Genomic DNA, 16,318 nt, shown 5'->3' on the forward strand with positions numbered 1-16,318 from the left:
TATCTGTGCGTGTGGCCAAGGTTACCACGACATCGAACACGTTGTTTGGTCGTGCGAGGTGTATCTTGTTGCCAGATCGAATTTAGAGAACTCTCTTCGGGCCAGAGGAAGGCAGCCCAATGTGCCGGTGAGAGATGTGTTGGCTCGGTTAGACCTTGTTTACTTGTCCCAAATATATGTCTTCCTAAAAGTTATCGATCTTCGTGTGTGATTGTCCTTATATTCTTATATTCTCCTTTTCCTTTTCCTTCGCGAGAAATCAAATCCCTTCTTACTAACAATAGAATAAGGTGAAATGTAAATACATATTAGATATAAGATAGGCTTAGGAATTGAGTGTGATGAATGTGAGTTTGAATATTGTCATCATATCCTTATATCCCTTCCTTTTCCTGAAGAAAATATGTCACCCTTCTAAACTCGAGCAAACCGCGAGTAATCGGTTCTCTACTTTATTAACATTAGAACTAATGAAAAATGTGTATAAATACTTGTAACAATACAGATAGGAGTTCGGCTTCTTTAAACTCATGTAACTGAGCCTGTAAAAATAAATTATTTAATTAAAAAAAAACGTTGCCTACTATCTTGTGTTGATAAGAAAATCAACTCTTTGCTTCCTTCAACAAGCTACAATAAGTAAAAAGCAATAATAAGTTAAAATAAACAATACAAAGCACGAGGCTATTAGTTGGTTACAGTAACCATGTAGTGCGACGAAATACTGTTAAAAGATAAAAACAAAATTAAATGGCTGAGAAATTGATCAAATATGTTCTTTTTCATATACCGCACAAAAAAAAATCGCACAAGAACAGAAAATCGCATAAAAAATGTTCCCAAAAAAGGATCGCACAAAAACAGGTTTGACTGTAGTTAGAACTAATACAACAGCACGAACGAAATATACCACCGCGAATCAAGCGCACCTAAATCACACGCTCGGAATTCAAATGCAATGTTCGTTCTACGGATACTGTGGAGAGAGGAAATATTGCATTCAAGGCTTCGCCCGATAGCGATTTGCTCACATGGTCTGAGCAGAATTTTCAATTTTTATCAACCTACTATCTTGCTCCTGCCAGCGAACGGTCAATATCTCTATGGAGGCCCGATAGTGTGTCATGTTGTAAATAAAATCGTGGTGCAAGTTGGTTCGCAACATCATATACAAGGTGGAATTTGATGAAACGATATGGAGTGTCGGTTTTCATACCGTTTCATGTTGGTGGACCCTTGTGTTTTCTTGCACATGCGCACATTGTTAGCCTAATTTTAACCATTCCAACCTACATTTGTCAACATGTATGTTGGAATGGTTAAAATTAGGCGGTTTTAATATTTTGTTGATCAGAAGGGTGAAATAATGGTGGTGATTTCAAAGAAAGTTCCAGGGAAGATTTCAAATTATAGAAGCTAAAAAAATAAATGCGTATATGAAGGATATAGAGCTTCCAAAATATATAAACCATATTCATTTGTGACCCACAATCAAAGCTATGTCCCGAATGGAGTATCTTATATATTGACGAAAAAATCAATCAACCCTACGATAAACCCGCCATCATTGGAAATAATTCATATAGAACTCTACGAACTTGCAGAAAAAGCGATTATCGTAAAAAGTCGTAACGCCGACTGACCCAGCTAACCTAAATTTTGGTATATTCCTTCTCGGAAGCCGAACCTCCAACAACACTAGTTCCAGGCATCATTCTTTCAACCCGAAAAGATCTCGTTTTCTGTCTGGATGCTTCAGCTTTTCAATTGTCGACCTCAGTCGGTTAAAACGACACCAGCCGAGAGACAGAAAATGCCAATAAAGCAAACCCTGGTCCACGCCGGATGACGGCCATCCCAAAATGAAAAAAGGATTTATGACACGTCACGATAAGGTTAAATTATGATTTTTCCCCATACACCTTTTTCTTTTCTCTATCTTATAGAAGAAGAGTAAATGGATCATAGAAGGTTTCCAGGATTTCGTAGAAAGTGAGAGCTTCGGAAATATCACGTTCGCGTTTTTCCTTGCAAACAGAGGAGAAAGTACATGTTGAACCCCACCGTTTCTAACGAAATAATCATATCCTCATTCTGGACATAATATTTCCATTTTCAGGTACACATCTTTGACACACGTAACAATGAAAATTAATATATCAATTCGCAGCTGGTCCATATTCTGAGTGACGAGACGTACAAATTGCCAAGATTCAGCCGTGAAGCCCAACAATTTAAGCAGTAAAAGTTGTACTTTCTATCCTCCGAATAAAAAACCCTGAAAGCATCGTTGCGTTCCGATGCATGGATCCACGGACCGAGGACAACTTGAAACGTGCCGACGATGTTCCCTCGTAAAAACGAAACGTGCGCGTGTGTATGTGGGCATCAAATACGTGAAATAAACTCGGCTCGGATAAAAACGAACAACCAGCGGGGAGAGCAGAAAAACATGCGAAATTTGATGCTCCCTAAGTGGGTCGATTTAATGGCGGTCATATAACCGGGATCATATGCCGCGTGGAACGGAATGTGGAAGAGGGGATGAGTTGATCCGTCCGCCTGTCGGATGAAGGTCCAAAATTGATGGAACGTGAGAAGTGAAATATATTCCTAGCTCGTGATGAAACTGGTCTCATTCCCAATCAATTTGACGGAGAGGATGTGAAAAGCCGAGCGTGCTTCATCCGGTAAAATTGTGGTTTATAAATTGTTACGAATCGATTTTCATATAATTCCCTCGATAGTGCTTCATGAAAATTGAAACTGTTTTCTATGACCAGCAGGTTAGATGGATGTATGTATATAGAAATTATCAGTTTTATTGCTACAATCTATTCAAGGAAAATTCGGGAGGAAAAGTGAATTGGGAGTTTTCCTAAGTACTTCAATACGCACAGAGCGCTCAATACTTTGTGAATGGAAGATGATCACTATCCTTTCCTTACTCAAATGAAAATGCCAAAGATTTGCTTTACGGAAAAGCCGATTCATGACAGTTATCATCATCTCAACATTTCTGATTTATATAGGATTGCTGAATTCCCGTACAGGCAAGAGGATTTTCACTTTTTTCTGTCTGTTTGTTTGTCTGTCTGATTCTTGTGGACTCAGAAACTACTGTACCGATCGACATGAAAATTGGTATGTAGGGGTTTTTTGGGGTCGGGGAAGGTTCTTATGATAGTTCGAGGCCCCTCCCCCTCTCTAAGGGGCGGGGCTGCAATACAAATGAAACACAAATTTCTGCATTACTTGAAAGTTAATCAAGCAAATGAAACGAAATTTGACATGCGGAGGTTTTAGGGTGCAATAAATGATTCTATGGTGGTTAGATACTCCTCCCCCTCTCTTAGGGAGGGCTGCCATAAAAATGAAACACAAATTTCTGAAACCAAATTTTGCATGTGTAGGTTTTGAGGTGCAATAAATGTTTGTGGTGGTTAGACACTTCACCTCCCTCTCTAAGAGGGAGCTGCCATACAAATGAAAGGCAAATTTCTGCATAATTCGAAAACTAATCAAGCAAATGGAGCCAAATTTGGTATGCGACGGCTTTAGGCTATTCACCATAGATAGGATTCGTGTCATACAAATGAAGCATACATTTCTGCATAATTCAAGAACTAATCAAGTAAACGGAACCAAATTTGGCATGTGGAGGGTTTAGGGAGCAATAAATGTTTTTATGGTGGTTTGACACTTCTTTCCCCTCTCTAAATAGGGGGTGGGAGAGGTTGCTGAACAACTCGAGAAATAATTAAACAAATGGAATCAAACTTAGCATGTTTTAGGGATCGATAAACGTTGCTATGATAGTTCGACACTCCTCTCCCTCTCTAAATGAAACACAAACTTCTGCCTATCTCGAGAACTAATCAAGCAAATGGAGCTAAATTTGGGTTTTTGGGTACGAGAAATGTTTTTATGATGGTATGACACCCCTCCCTCCTCTGGAATGGAGAGGAGGTCTCATAAAAATAATGCAGATATTTCAACTAAACATATTCCAACCGAATATGAGAATTGAAAATTTTCGGAAAACTCTGAAGGAAAATGGGGAAATTCGAAAAATTCATTTCGCATGTGTTCTACAATTACATAACGGTAACGTTTGCGGTAACGAAATTGTTCTTCGTTCGAAAGTGGAAATGGATTTTAATGTGATAAAACGCACTCCTATATCGTCTTCTATCTATATGAATAAAAATAGATCACCGAATGTGTTGATAAGAACAAAACTCGAGGAAGGAATTGTCCGATTTAGGGATGTCTTCATTCCATCATACTTCCTGTATCAATCATTTATTCAATGTAACGGAGAAACATGTTATTTGAAGGTAGATGAAAAATCTTGCACGAGAATTGTGTCTGGTAGAAGAACTGAAATTTTATAGTAAAAAAAAATATTAAAGGGTAGATTAGAAGATCAATCAATGAACAGTTCTGGACCCATGATCTTAAGTAAGTAAACGTGAATGTTTGTAGGTATTGATAACAAAAAAAAAATTGGGCGGGACGAAGTTTGCCGGGTCAGCTAGTCAATAGATAACTATTGTGGATCTGAAATCTTCTCCGGCAAACCGTAATAACCAAACACACCGATAATTGTCCCGTCAGTTTGGCACCACACCAAACGCAGTCATGCAGCACCGCAGACACCACTTTCGAACGAAAATATCCCACAAACAACGTGCATTTTAGTTAGTGTTTGAACGACATATTCAAAGCCAATGGTATGAGCTTTTCCAGACGCGCTCGTGGGTTGGGAGCCATTAGAAGCCATCCTTCATAATGTGGCACCTTTCCAGAACTAAAGGGAAATCGAATTGCTCGAAGGCTAGGCGGCGTTTCATTGCATTAATGTTGAACGGAATCCGAGCTCTGTGAATGTGTGCCCTATACTATCAATATTATTGAACCGCGAGATGTAGGTTTTATGGGTAGAAAAAAATAGTGCTTCCTTCCCTTTTTGTGTGTTAGATTGGTAACCCTTTTCGGAAAATGAATGGCAATGAATCTCTCCTGGCTACACACCGTATAATGTTGATATTTGCTATCAAGAGCAATTCATTGCTATGAAAAATCAATACGTTCTATGGAAAGAAACACGACACAATCGATTTCGTCTCTTTGCTTCACTCTGCTGTCTGTTGTAAACTTGGGAGTAAGAAAAACTAGAATTTTGACATCTTGAAAATAATTCCTAGTTCTTTATTTACAGAGTAACTAAAATACAGAAAGGTTACAGTTGATCTATGGTTAGTCGAGCAACATTCAAACCTCTTTGCTTATTTTCTGAGAACAAAGTCAAATATATATATATATATATATATATATATATATATGTTTTTCTTCTAAAGAGATGATATGACTCCTTTCTTCAGTACCTTCTCACTTTGCAAGTTCTGTCATTACCAAAACATCTACCACAATCACCCCGTTCGGAGAAATTCTTGGTGACAAAAAATCACCTCGCTTAGCACGTAGTGCGCCTAAACGGTTCTCTCCACTTTGCAATTTAGAACCGCTTTAAAACCGGATTTAGACATAATTTTTCACCGACGAACTTTTTTTTTTCATCTTCTTCCTTCAAACGACAAACAAAGCTACAACGCTAAATCGACGAAACAAATTGCTTCCCCGCGGGTTTTGGTTACGAGAGTGTACCCTCAATTGCTGGGGGAAAGTAAATAAAAAGGACGAGGACGAAGCAATGTCACGTCTTCTACTTGCTTTTTTTCTGGAAGTGTTATCCATCCGTTTGACTGTTTTATTGTTTCTCTCTCGTTCAGTTGGTGCTTCCGCCGGCGTTCTTTACGGTGTTGTCACCTAAAAGTTTCCAAGATCTTGTAATGTTTTTCTTTGTGTGGAAGCTTGGATTTCGTTTCTTCAACTTGAATGATTGCCGAGTGGCAGTTGGGCGGGAAGGTTGTTTCTAGATTATGTCAAGGGTGGGCGAGTGAAATCCACCAGTTAATTGCTCCCGAATCGCCGGTCGTAGGAATTAATTTTATTTCTAAATTCCGTTTCAGCAAAGGTTATATGTAGCAAAGTTTCAGATCGGATGGCTTCACTTTGGAGATGGTTTTATGATTGCCAAAACAGCCGTTAGAAGAAAAATAAGAGAAAGGTTAATTTGCTTTTGAAGTTTCTCTTATCTTCAATTTTTTTTTGTTAATTTGAATAACAATTTTCTAATAAAGGACCATGTATTAAACTATTCATAGGACTACTAATCGATATAAAATCATATGTTATTGAATGTAGATTCAGGTGTTATTCTTTATAGAAAATGTATCATGCTTTCCGATCCACAATTGTTACCTCTTGATATCCTTCTGCATCATATTGTTATCGTTAAAATGGCAATGAGCGTCTTCGCCCTCATAATATTAATAAAAAAAGTAATCAAAAATAATCACAATCGTAGTTTGCGATGCTTTTTTTTTGAATGAAGAAAATATTAAATTGATGGAGGAAATGTTTGGACTCATCCTCATATGACGCAGAGCCCTCAGTCAGTGTTGAATGATTCCGAGACCATTATGATTAAAACAAGTGACTTTGAAACAACCAATTCACCAACCAACCAACAAACTCAGCCTGGAAGCGATAAAATTCACCGGGCGACTTCTTCAATTGTAACAAGAAATAACTACGGTTAACGCGTTCCAAAATGCCAAAATTTGAGCACTAGCAGGGCCCGAAATCTTCGAAGGTGAAAAATGAAGACTGAGTCTACTCTCAGTAGCTTCGCTTCGACTAGAACTGCTTCGGCAGTCGCCGTCAAAAAAAAGTGACTTGACTAGAAAATGAATTGACTAGCGTTGACTAGCGAGGATGACTGGTGAACTAGTCCAGTCAGTGGTTATTTTAACTGACGCGACTAACGAATACAAATTTGGCTCTTCATTAAACTGACTTCAATCCACACTTCCATTTCTCCCTGACACCAATTTTTATATCCGCGTACACAATCTTATTTAACATTCATATAAAGAGGAACGAAAACTTGATTTCTGATGCCAAAAAAGTAGTTACCCCATCAATGGACGGTTCATTGTCTACCCATCGTGAACTCAAACCAACGAACTTAGACGTTTCTCAAGCATGCTATAAAGGTCCTCGCGTTAGTATTAGTAAATAGCGAACAAAATAGCGCAAACACACTTCATGCTATTTTCTACGGGTGAGCAGAGATGCCAACCTTCCTGATTTTTCAGGATTTACCAGACTTTTTAGTACGCTCCCTGATATCCTGATGAACACTCAATTTATCCTGATTTTCCTCAAATGATCCTGATTTTCCCTGATTTTTGTACTCTTTACATTATTCGTAATAAATGTACTGGTTTCCATGCCAAGTTTTCTGTCATGATAATTCTCCGGTTCGCACTTGTATATATCTTACATCAAATTATACTTTGTATTTAACTTTTTTATCTCTACCCTCAATTGTTTTTTTGGCTTCCCAAAACAGTGCTAGAAATTTTAATGAAACCAGATTGCCTGACGAATTTATGAAATAACAACGAGATTAAGTTTGAGGAACAACATTGCTTTATTGAGGATAATGTGTATGTAGATGTATCCCCAGTGTTATTGATGTAGGAATACGTTTCAGAGTATAAAATTACTCAAGAGAAAAATTTTGAATTCACAGTAAATATAAAAAGATTTTATATGTAACTAGCTGACCCGGCAAACTTCGTCACGCCCAAAATTTGTTTTTTGTCATCAATACCTTCAAACATTCACGTTTTCTTACTATGAGCAAGTTCATGGATCCAATCGCAGAACTGTTTATTGATTGATCTTCTAATCGACCCCGTTGAATTTACTGTACTGTAAAATTCCTAGTATTTCTAACAAAACTCATCGTTATAATATCAGATTATTTTCAGACACAATTCTGGTTCAAGATTTTTCAACCACTTGCAAAAAACATGTTTCTCCGTTGCATGGAATAAATATTTTATACAGAAAATATGATAGACCAAAGCCAGCCTTAAATCGGACAATTCCTTCCCCGAGTTCTGCTCTTATCAACACATTCGGCGATACTTTTTATTGGTATAGATAGAAGAAGATATAGGAGAGCGTTTCATCACATTAAAATCCATTTCCAGTTTCGAACAAAGATCAAGTTTGTTAGCGCAAACATCGATTGTACGATTGTAAATTCCCATGTATTCTACAATTACATAGTGACACTTGTCACAGATTTTAGATAATTTGATTTCTTCTTAACTACATTATGTCGGCCAGGCCATTGTCGGCCGAATCGTGTCCACACTCACCTGCGGGAGCTGTTGGGGGAGAACCGATAAGCAACAGTCGGTTACGTGCTTCACGTGCTTCACTCCCTAATTCCTTACTACTGGTGTCAAACCACCATAAAAACATTTATTGCACCCTAAAACCACCACATGCCAAATTTGGTGCCATTTACTTGATTAGTTCTCGAGTAATGCAGAAATTTGTGTTTAATTTGTATGGCAGCCCCCCCTTAAAGAGGGGGGTGGAGAGACTAACCACCACAAAAACATTTATTGCTCCCTAAAACCTCAATATGTCAAATTTCGGTTCATTTGTGTGATTAATTCCCGAGTAGTGTAGAAATTTGTGTTTAATTTGTATGGCAACCCTCCCTTAGAGAGGGGGGAGGGGTATATATATATATATATATATATATATATATATATATATATATATCATATATATCTTCATATATATCTTCTACTTCTTCAATGGCACTAACGTTCCTAGAGGAACTTCGCCGTCTCAACGTAGTATTACTTGCGTCATTTTCATTAGTACTTAGTTGAGATTTCTATGCCAAATAACACGCCTTGAATGCATTCTGAGTGGCAAGCTCTAGAATACGCGTGATCACAGTGCAAGTCGGAGGAAATTTCTTTGACGAAAAATTCCCCCGACCAGAACGGGAATCGAACCCGAACACCCGGCATGTTAGTTATGACGCTAACCACTCGGCCACGGGAGCACCATATATATATATATATATATATATATATATACAGTCAACTCTCCCTTACTCGATGTTCTGTAACTCGATATTTTCCCTAACTCGATGAATTTCATGGCACCTTTGATTTTACATGCATTCTTCTCTCCGTAACTCGATACCTCCTTTACTCGATACCTATTTTTACCTCGCTAACTCGATTGATTTTCGCGTACTTGTTTTTGTGCGTTTCTAGCTGTCATTTCAATTGCTCTTGAAAGTGAAGACGAAGTGTTCGTATTATCAAGGATCTTTTTTTTCAAGTATGGAAAACCAGGGAAAACCTTTCAAGCGAACGATTAATACGCTAACCATAGCGCAACGTTTGAGCATCATCGAGCAGGTCGAAAAGTATGGGCGAAAGGTGTCTGAAGTTGCAAAAGATTTCAGTATTGCACAAAGTACGGTGTCAACACTATTCAAGCAAAAGGAAAAATGGCATCGGATGGGAAAATTGAATGGGGACAAAAAGCGTAGATGGTTGGTTGGGAACGAGAAGCTGGAACGGTCAATGGAAATTTTTGTCAATCAAGCCAGAGAGAATAATTTACCTCTCTCAGGTTCTATTCTTCGGGAGAAGGCTTGCGAATTTGCCCAGAAACTGGGAATTCCCAATTTTAAAGGAAGTTCTGGATGGCTAAGTAAATTTTTAAAACGGCAAAAGATGACATTTCGGAAGCTATGTGGCGAGAGTGCCAGTGTAGATCTCAGTGTAACGAACAACTGGATTTCGCAAACCCTACCCAGTATAATCGCCGAGTATGATGCACGTGATATCTACAATGCAGACGAAACAGGACTTTTCTACAAATGTTTGCCAGACAAAACATTTGCATTTCGATCAGAAACTTGCCACGGAGGAAAATATTCGAAACAACGTCTGACAGTCATGTGTGCAACCAACATGGACGGAAGCGATAAACTACCATTGCTGGTCATTGGAAAGAGTAAAAACCCACGGTGTTTCAAAAAGAAGAAATCATTACCAGTGATATACGAGAGTAACACCAAGGCCTGGATGACCTCTATTCTTTTTGAGAAATGGATTATGCAACTTGACGAAAGATTTTCCAAAGAAAATAGAAAGGTATTGATTCGGGAATTATGTGTAATGGGAATGTATCATACTTATATCTCTTTCTCCTCAAAGGTGGTCATGGTCGTTGATAATTGTACAGCGCACCCAAAATCTCTCCAACCAAAGCTTAAATCGATAAATTTGCAGTTTTTTCCACCAAACTCTACTTCAGTAGTTCAGCCACTGGACTTGGGCATAATCAAGAACCTGAAACAGTACTATCGCCATGAATTAGTAAAACGAAGACTGCTAGAAATGGAGGATACAACGGTATTTTTTTCCTTTTCACATTCATGTTATTCAGCACTCATACTGTATTCAAATATACTCTAGGACCCTTCAGATATATCGGTATTGGATGCAATTGAATTACTTTCACGCTCTTGGATAAACAAGGTTAAATCTGAGACTGTTCAAAATTGCTTCAGGAAAGCCGGATTTTCCGTAAATGATGATGATGATATTCCGCTGGCAGAATTAATGCGTCGTGAGCTTGCTGCTGTCGACAGTGCAGTACCATTCGATTGTTCATCGTCATTTGATGAATATTGCGAAATGGATCAAAACGTGATTTACTGTGATCTAATGACTGATACCGATATAATGGAAAGTGTTGAAGAAGCTGAAAAAACGTTGAAAATAGTAGTCCTATGGAGTTAGAGGAGGTTCAGGAAGTTTCAGCTGATTGTTTTGAGATTACACCTTCGAACGTTAAATCGAACCTAAAGAATATGTCCGAAATATTGCAATCAACTGAAAATGTTCCCGTGAAACTATTTGAACATTTCTTTGCGATTGAACAGTTCCTGCGTGATCGTTACAATTTAGTTTGAATTACATACATAATTAATATTTTCTTTGTTAACCTAGTTTCTTTTTCCATTTCCAATTCCATTTTACAATAAAATTGGCCTACTAAACAAACATCCTATGTATTTTAAATTTATATTAAAATTTGAGAAAAGAATGTATAATAGTACATGCGCATTAGTACATATAGGGTAAATGTACTAATGCACAAAAACAAATAAATTATAGTAATATCCTGTATACGCAATGGTACCAATTATAGTAAACCCCATGTACCATAATCGGTTTATTCCTAATTGGGTCATATTTTTAAGCCCTAATATTGGGACACTTACCCTAACATCATATATTTGCAATTTGTGGCATAAAAAAATATGAAAAAATGTTCTGTATCTCGATACCTCCCTCCGATATATATATATATATATATATATATATATATATATATATATATATATATATATATATATATATATATATATATATATATATATATATATATATATATATATATATATATATATATATATATAGATTTGTTCGTCTGATTCAAAGTAAAATAAACTTTAATGATGGGACTATGGTAAATATATCTATAACCGCACTAAATATCATAAAAATTAGGAAAAAATCAACAAGTCTTCCACTGCTGACATGCTTTCCTCAATTGTTGAGTTAAGATTTATTTCAAGCATGGATTATGAATACAGTGAAAATTTAAATATTGTTTTTTCTGTAATTGTCTGTAGTGATGCTGCAGGTTTTTCGGAAAAAATATAAACGATCAAAATGTCAGGCAAAACACTAGCATTTCCGCTTATGCGAGGATTTATACCATGCTTATTAATTCTTTTACATATCCGGTTTTCGCCCGAAGAAAGATATACTCTATTTCTGGTGGGATTTGGAATGGATTCTGTATTATGGGCAACTACCATGCAACCTGTTTCTCACATGTATGGCTCGCAGCAGTTTTCGACGAGGAAGCAAACATGTTCTGGAAGGATAGAATATTTAAGGCTGAGTGAAAGATGGCGAATTGTAAAACAGAACTTTGATCGAAAATGATGTTTTTGTTTTCCCAAAATCGGCATTATCTTTTCGGACAACCCAATATGAGCTATCCTGATTTATCCTGATTTTTCTTTTCATTCTTCCTGATTTTTTCAAATTATAGTTGGCAACCCTGCGTGTGAGTAATTTTCGTGTACGATACAAAAAAATCTAGCTCACTTGTAGCGTATGTCAAAGAACGTTGAATTCAAACATCGATGCATGCATAATGATACATGGGAGAGAGAGAGAGAGGAACGAATTCGTTTTGGGGGAAGTCACTTCAAAATGCAATGAAGACAATTTGACTGGGAAGAATGCAATGATATAGTCGAGTCGGTAGAGGAATAGAGCGACTAAACGTTTAGTCGTTTTGGTGGAGAAACTGCGTGTAGAAGCCAAAAGTCATTCCCGACTGAATACGGATATAGTCTGTCAGATAGTCAGTTGACTATGACTATGCCGAACCCTGATCACTAGAGATGTTTCACTATTTTGACATACGAGGATACGAGGTGTGTTCAGAAAATAACGAGAATTCTCGTTTTTTGTTTCTACATTACATCAACCATTATATCTCGATAATGGTCAGTCCTAGGATAAAACGTTATATATAGTTATTCATGTAGAATCGCATGTAGATTCTATTTTTATGTAACTTTTTTCAAATGGTTACGATTTCAAAATGTATTATAATGTGTACCAAGTTTCAACAAAATCGAAGAGACTCACGTCAAAATTTACTGTTTTTCGCGAAACAAACAATAAGCGAATTGAATGAAATGAAGTCCTACGTAAATAATGTGTTATAAATACCACCCTTCTATAATATTTTTTTTTTGCTTCTTGAGCACCATTTTTCGAGTTTTTTTTTTGGATTATTATAATCGTGTGTTTACGGTCAAATACCAAAAGGAAGTAAAAAAAATATGATTTCGGCAGAGTTAATAGATAAATTCGGTTTTCGGTCATCTAAAAAAAAATCAAGAAAGACGATTTTCTGCAACATCATACCAGAATGAGGTAGAAAATAAATATGATTTGGGCGGTTTCTCAGCACATCATGATTTTCAAACGCGTGTTTTACAGGAAATTGATCGATTTTGGCGCTATTTCTCACGACTAATAAGTGGAACAATGCATCTAAGGTCTGGAAAACCGAAATAACGAATTTCTCAAATTTGTGAAGTTGGCTGATTTTGCAACTAGACGACACATTTGTACTTGTTCCCCAATTCGTTTATTATAAAAACATACCCGTTTTAATCGTCAAATTGTTTAATTTGTTCACTACATTTTCTGTTCGTGTTTCAAGCGAAAAATTGCTGGCTAAATTTCCTGTCTAATGGTGTACAACACAACATATGTCGTAATAACGATTTTGAGTAATATGCGTTTGAAATCTCTTAATGAATCGTTACATTTTTCGTAGAGTTTACCCCCCTATATAGAAATCAAAGTCCTATGCCAAAAATATATGCTATAATTCTCCTTCGTGTGATATCTTCCGAAACAGTCCCCAAAATACAATCTTGATTTTCACATGTGTCAATTAGTGTGGTGTACTAGGTCTGTTCAAAAAGTATCGCGACTTACGAATTTACGCGGATGAACCAAAACACGTGTTTGAAAAGCAATTGTTACAAATTAACTGAACACTCAAAATAACCGTACTTGTCAGCATAAGTGAGAGACACGAGTATCAACATAACGCCACAAAAAAAATTAGAATCGAATATACGTAACCCGCGTAAATTTGAATGTCGCGATAATTTTTGAACATACCTCGTATTTCGCTTTTTATCTTTCTGCTTGAACATAAAAAAACGATGCTTTTTACATCTACACAGAGCTGCAATACATGGAGTTTTATAATCATGTGAGAATGAGATCAATTTAATCTTATATGGTTTAAGAGAGAAAAACACGTCAGTCTACACCAACTGTACTGTGACACTATACCCGCATATCTTATATTTAATAACCCATTCACTTAAGTCATTAAAATACATTCTCCCCCAACGTCTTGGTAGCGGAAATGTGCAAGATGACGATAAAAATTGTGACCGGGGAAAACCCACGGTTCGGAACGGAATCCACCCCGAAACTGCTGACTGACAAAAGTTGGGGATCGTAAAAACATACTCACGTGCTGCCAAGCGAAACGCGAGATTTAGTTTACACTCTTCTACGCTTGTTGCTGCTTTCCGGAATCCTTTCAACGAGGCCATTGACAAAGATGATGATAATAACGATAGTGGCGTGGTACTATTTTTTCTTTTTTTTTCTTTTGCTTAGGCTTATGCTCAAAATGTCTCGTGGTAATCCTCCGTTTATTACAGCTCCTCAAGACAGTAATCCGTACTTCACATCATTTTTTGCAGCACCCTATGGATTACGCTCTGTACTGAATAAGTTATAAACCACTTCATACGCATTTCACAGTGGTTACACACTCCTTCACTGTTGACACAAGTACAATTATTTCGGAAGTACTCTTATGGAATAGTTTCTTCTGAACGCTGATTGCCACTGCATCTGTGGCACTCAAGCAACGATAAGCCCAGCAAAACTGCTGAATCGTTAGCAAAACAACATCCTATTTTCCGATGAATTTGACACCGTTTTGAGGAACTAACGCAGGTTTAGTGTTAGCATCGCTTTCTTTTAAGAGCACGTCAATTCTGTCTATCTCGAACTTGTTTATTGGAAACCATCGAATGTTTTTCACTTTGACAAATGGACCTAAACTAGCTTTATCTGTGATAAATACTGAAAGTAGATTTTTCTCGGGACAACAACACTCTTTTTTTAACTTGGCGCGCATTAATGCACCCTGCAATTAGGGGAAATTCTTCAAAATCACTAAAGCACGGTCGCTGTGTTTGAATACATCGCCTGTCGGAATAGGTCGAATTGTTTGATTACACATGTGTTCTGGTCACAAAATTTTTTTCGCAGCCCAACCTTCCACCGTCTAACTAAATAACAGCGTAAACCCCTTTTTCACATGCCATATACCGTGTTTACATAGTTCAAGTTACTATCCGAGTAAACTTAGTCAGTTAGAAATCGGAATGCGAACGGGTTTGGAAATTGTACCCGAGCTACCACAAGTTTTTTTTTTTAATTTTGCTTAGATTGTTTCGGTTTCGGCTTAACTGCCAGGTCAGCAAACCGCACTGTGTAAACAGTGCCTTATCATTGCTGTGGTGGGTGGTCTTACTATCTACAACAAAATGGTAACCGTACAAGGAGGATGATGGCAGTACTGGGGACTACGCGTGACTACCGCAATAGTACAATCATGCAGGAAGCACGAATACCCGAAGACTGACACGACAGAACCCAATGCAAGACGAGGCGAGTGAGCGAACTCGATCAGGTGGCACGCATCTGTCACTCTCTTGTGGTTTGTGCAGCTTCAGCAGGCTCGACATGGCTCGGGAGACATTACATTGCGAAAGGTTAGGGGGTGGATTCACAAGGCAGGACATCTCACAGCATTCAAACGTTTGACGTTTGTCGGGCATGCGTCGTGCAAGTTTTATGTCGTATTTTCAGCTTTGGTGGGGATGTTTTGCTGCATGGGCCAATCGGGGAGTTCCTGCGAAAGAGCCGTTAGCTCGAAGCCAAATTCATTCACAATTAGTAATACAGGTCGGACTCGATTACATACTGACTCGATTATATACAAACCCGATTATATGTGATTCGATTATATACAATTTTGGACTAGATTACACACAGTTTGAGAATTTTTTTTAATGTTTCGAATATGGCTTATTTCACGAAAAAATATTACTCTTCAAAATTAGGGTGAAATTTAAGTGGCTTTTATAAGTACAATGGGGACAAAATCGTGATTTTTGAAGATTTTACTTGAATTTTCACCAGAAATTGTTTATATCGATATTGCAACGAAATTAAGATAGAAAGAAGTTGAGTGTCAAAAAACAAATTGTAGAGCGGTTTGAAAGCTTCTAAAGGGTGTGTCACATCAAATTGCATCACGGAAAAAACGCTGTAGAAATTTAATTTTTAGGAATTATATCTTCAGCTTTCGCTTATAATCAGATAAGAGTGTATAGATCACGTTGGCCATGCTTCACTGTCAATTTTTCGTAAATTTGGAAAAATGTCGTCGAACGAAAAAGAGCACTCATTTCGAGAATCCGGAGTTGTCACATCGGGACATCGGTAAGATGCTGAGAATCGTCCAATCCACGGTCAGCAGAGTACTAAAACGATACTACGAGAACCTAACCATCGACCGGAAGGTGAAGAACGGCAAAAATGGATGCTCCGTCAGTGAAAAAGATCACAAGCGCGTAGTTAAGCAGTTT

The 16,318-nt window shown here is 37.4% G+C and overlaps 1 protein-coding gene across 3 annotated transcripts in view; it reads right to left on the reverse strand.

The window, feature by feature from the left end:
* LOC129779202 (uncharacterized) overlaps nt 1-15,288 on the reverse strand; it is a 184,201-nt gene extending 168,913 nt beyond the window's left edge. For 2 of the 3 annotated variants that reach the window (XR_008743586.1, XR_008743585.1), the window contains exon 1: nt 14,122-15,288. Coding sequence is in view for 1 of the 3 variants with exons in the window: in XM_055786514.1 (XP_055642489.1) it covers nt 14,118-14,203 (86 nt within the window). In the remaining 2 variants the exon portion in view is untranslated. Of the gene's footprint in view, nt 1-14,117 lie in introns of all 3 variants that reach the window. The other variant, XM_055786514.1, reaches the window with a different exon arrangement.
* Between the last annotated feature and the right edge of the window lie 1,030 nt (nt 15,289-16,318).

Source organism: Toxorhynchites rutilus, chromosome 3 (genome assembly GCF_029784135.1).
Source record: "Toxorhynchites rutilus septentrionalis strain SRP chromosome 3, ASM2978413v1, whole genome shotgun sequence".
Taxonomy (NCBI): Eukaryota; Metazoa; Arthropoda; class Insecta; order Diptera; family Culicidae; genus Toxorhynchites; species Toxorhynchites rutilus.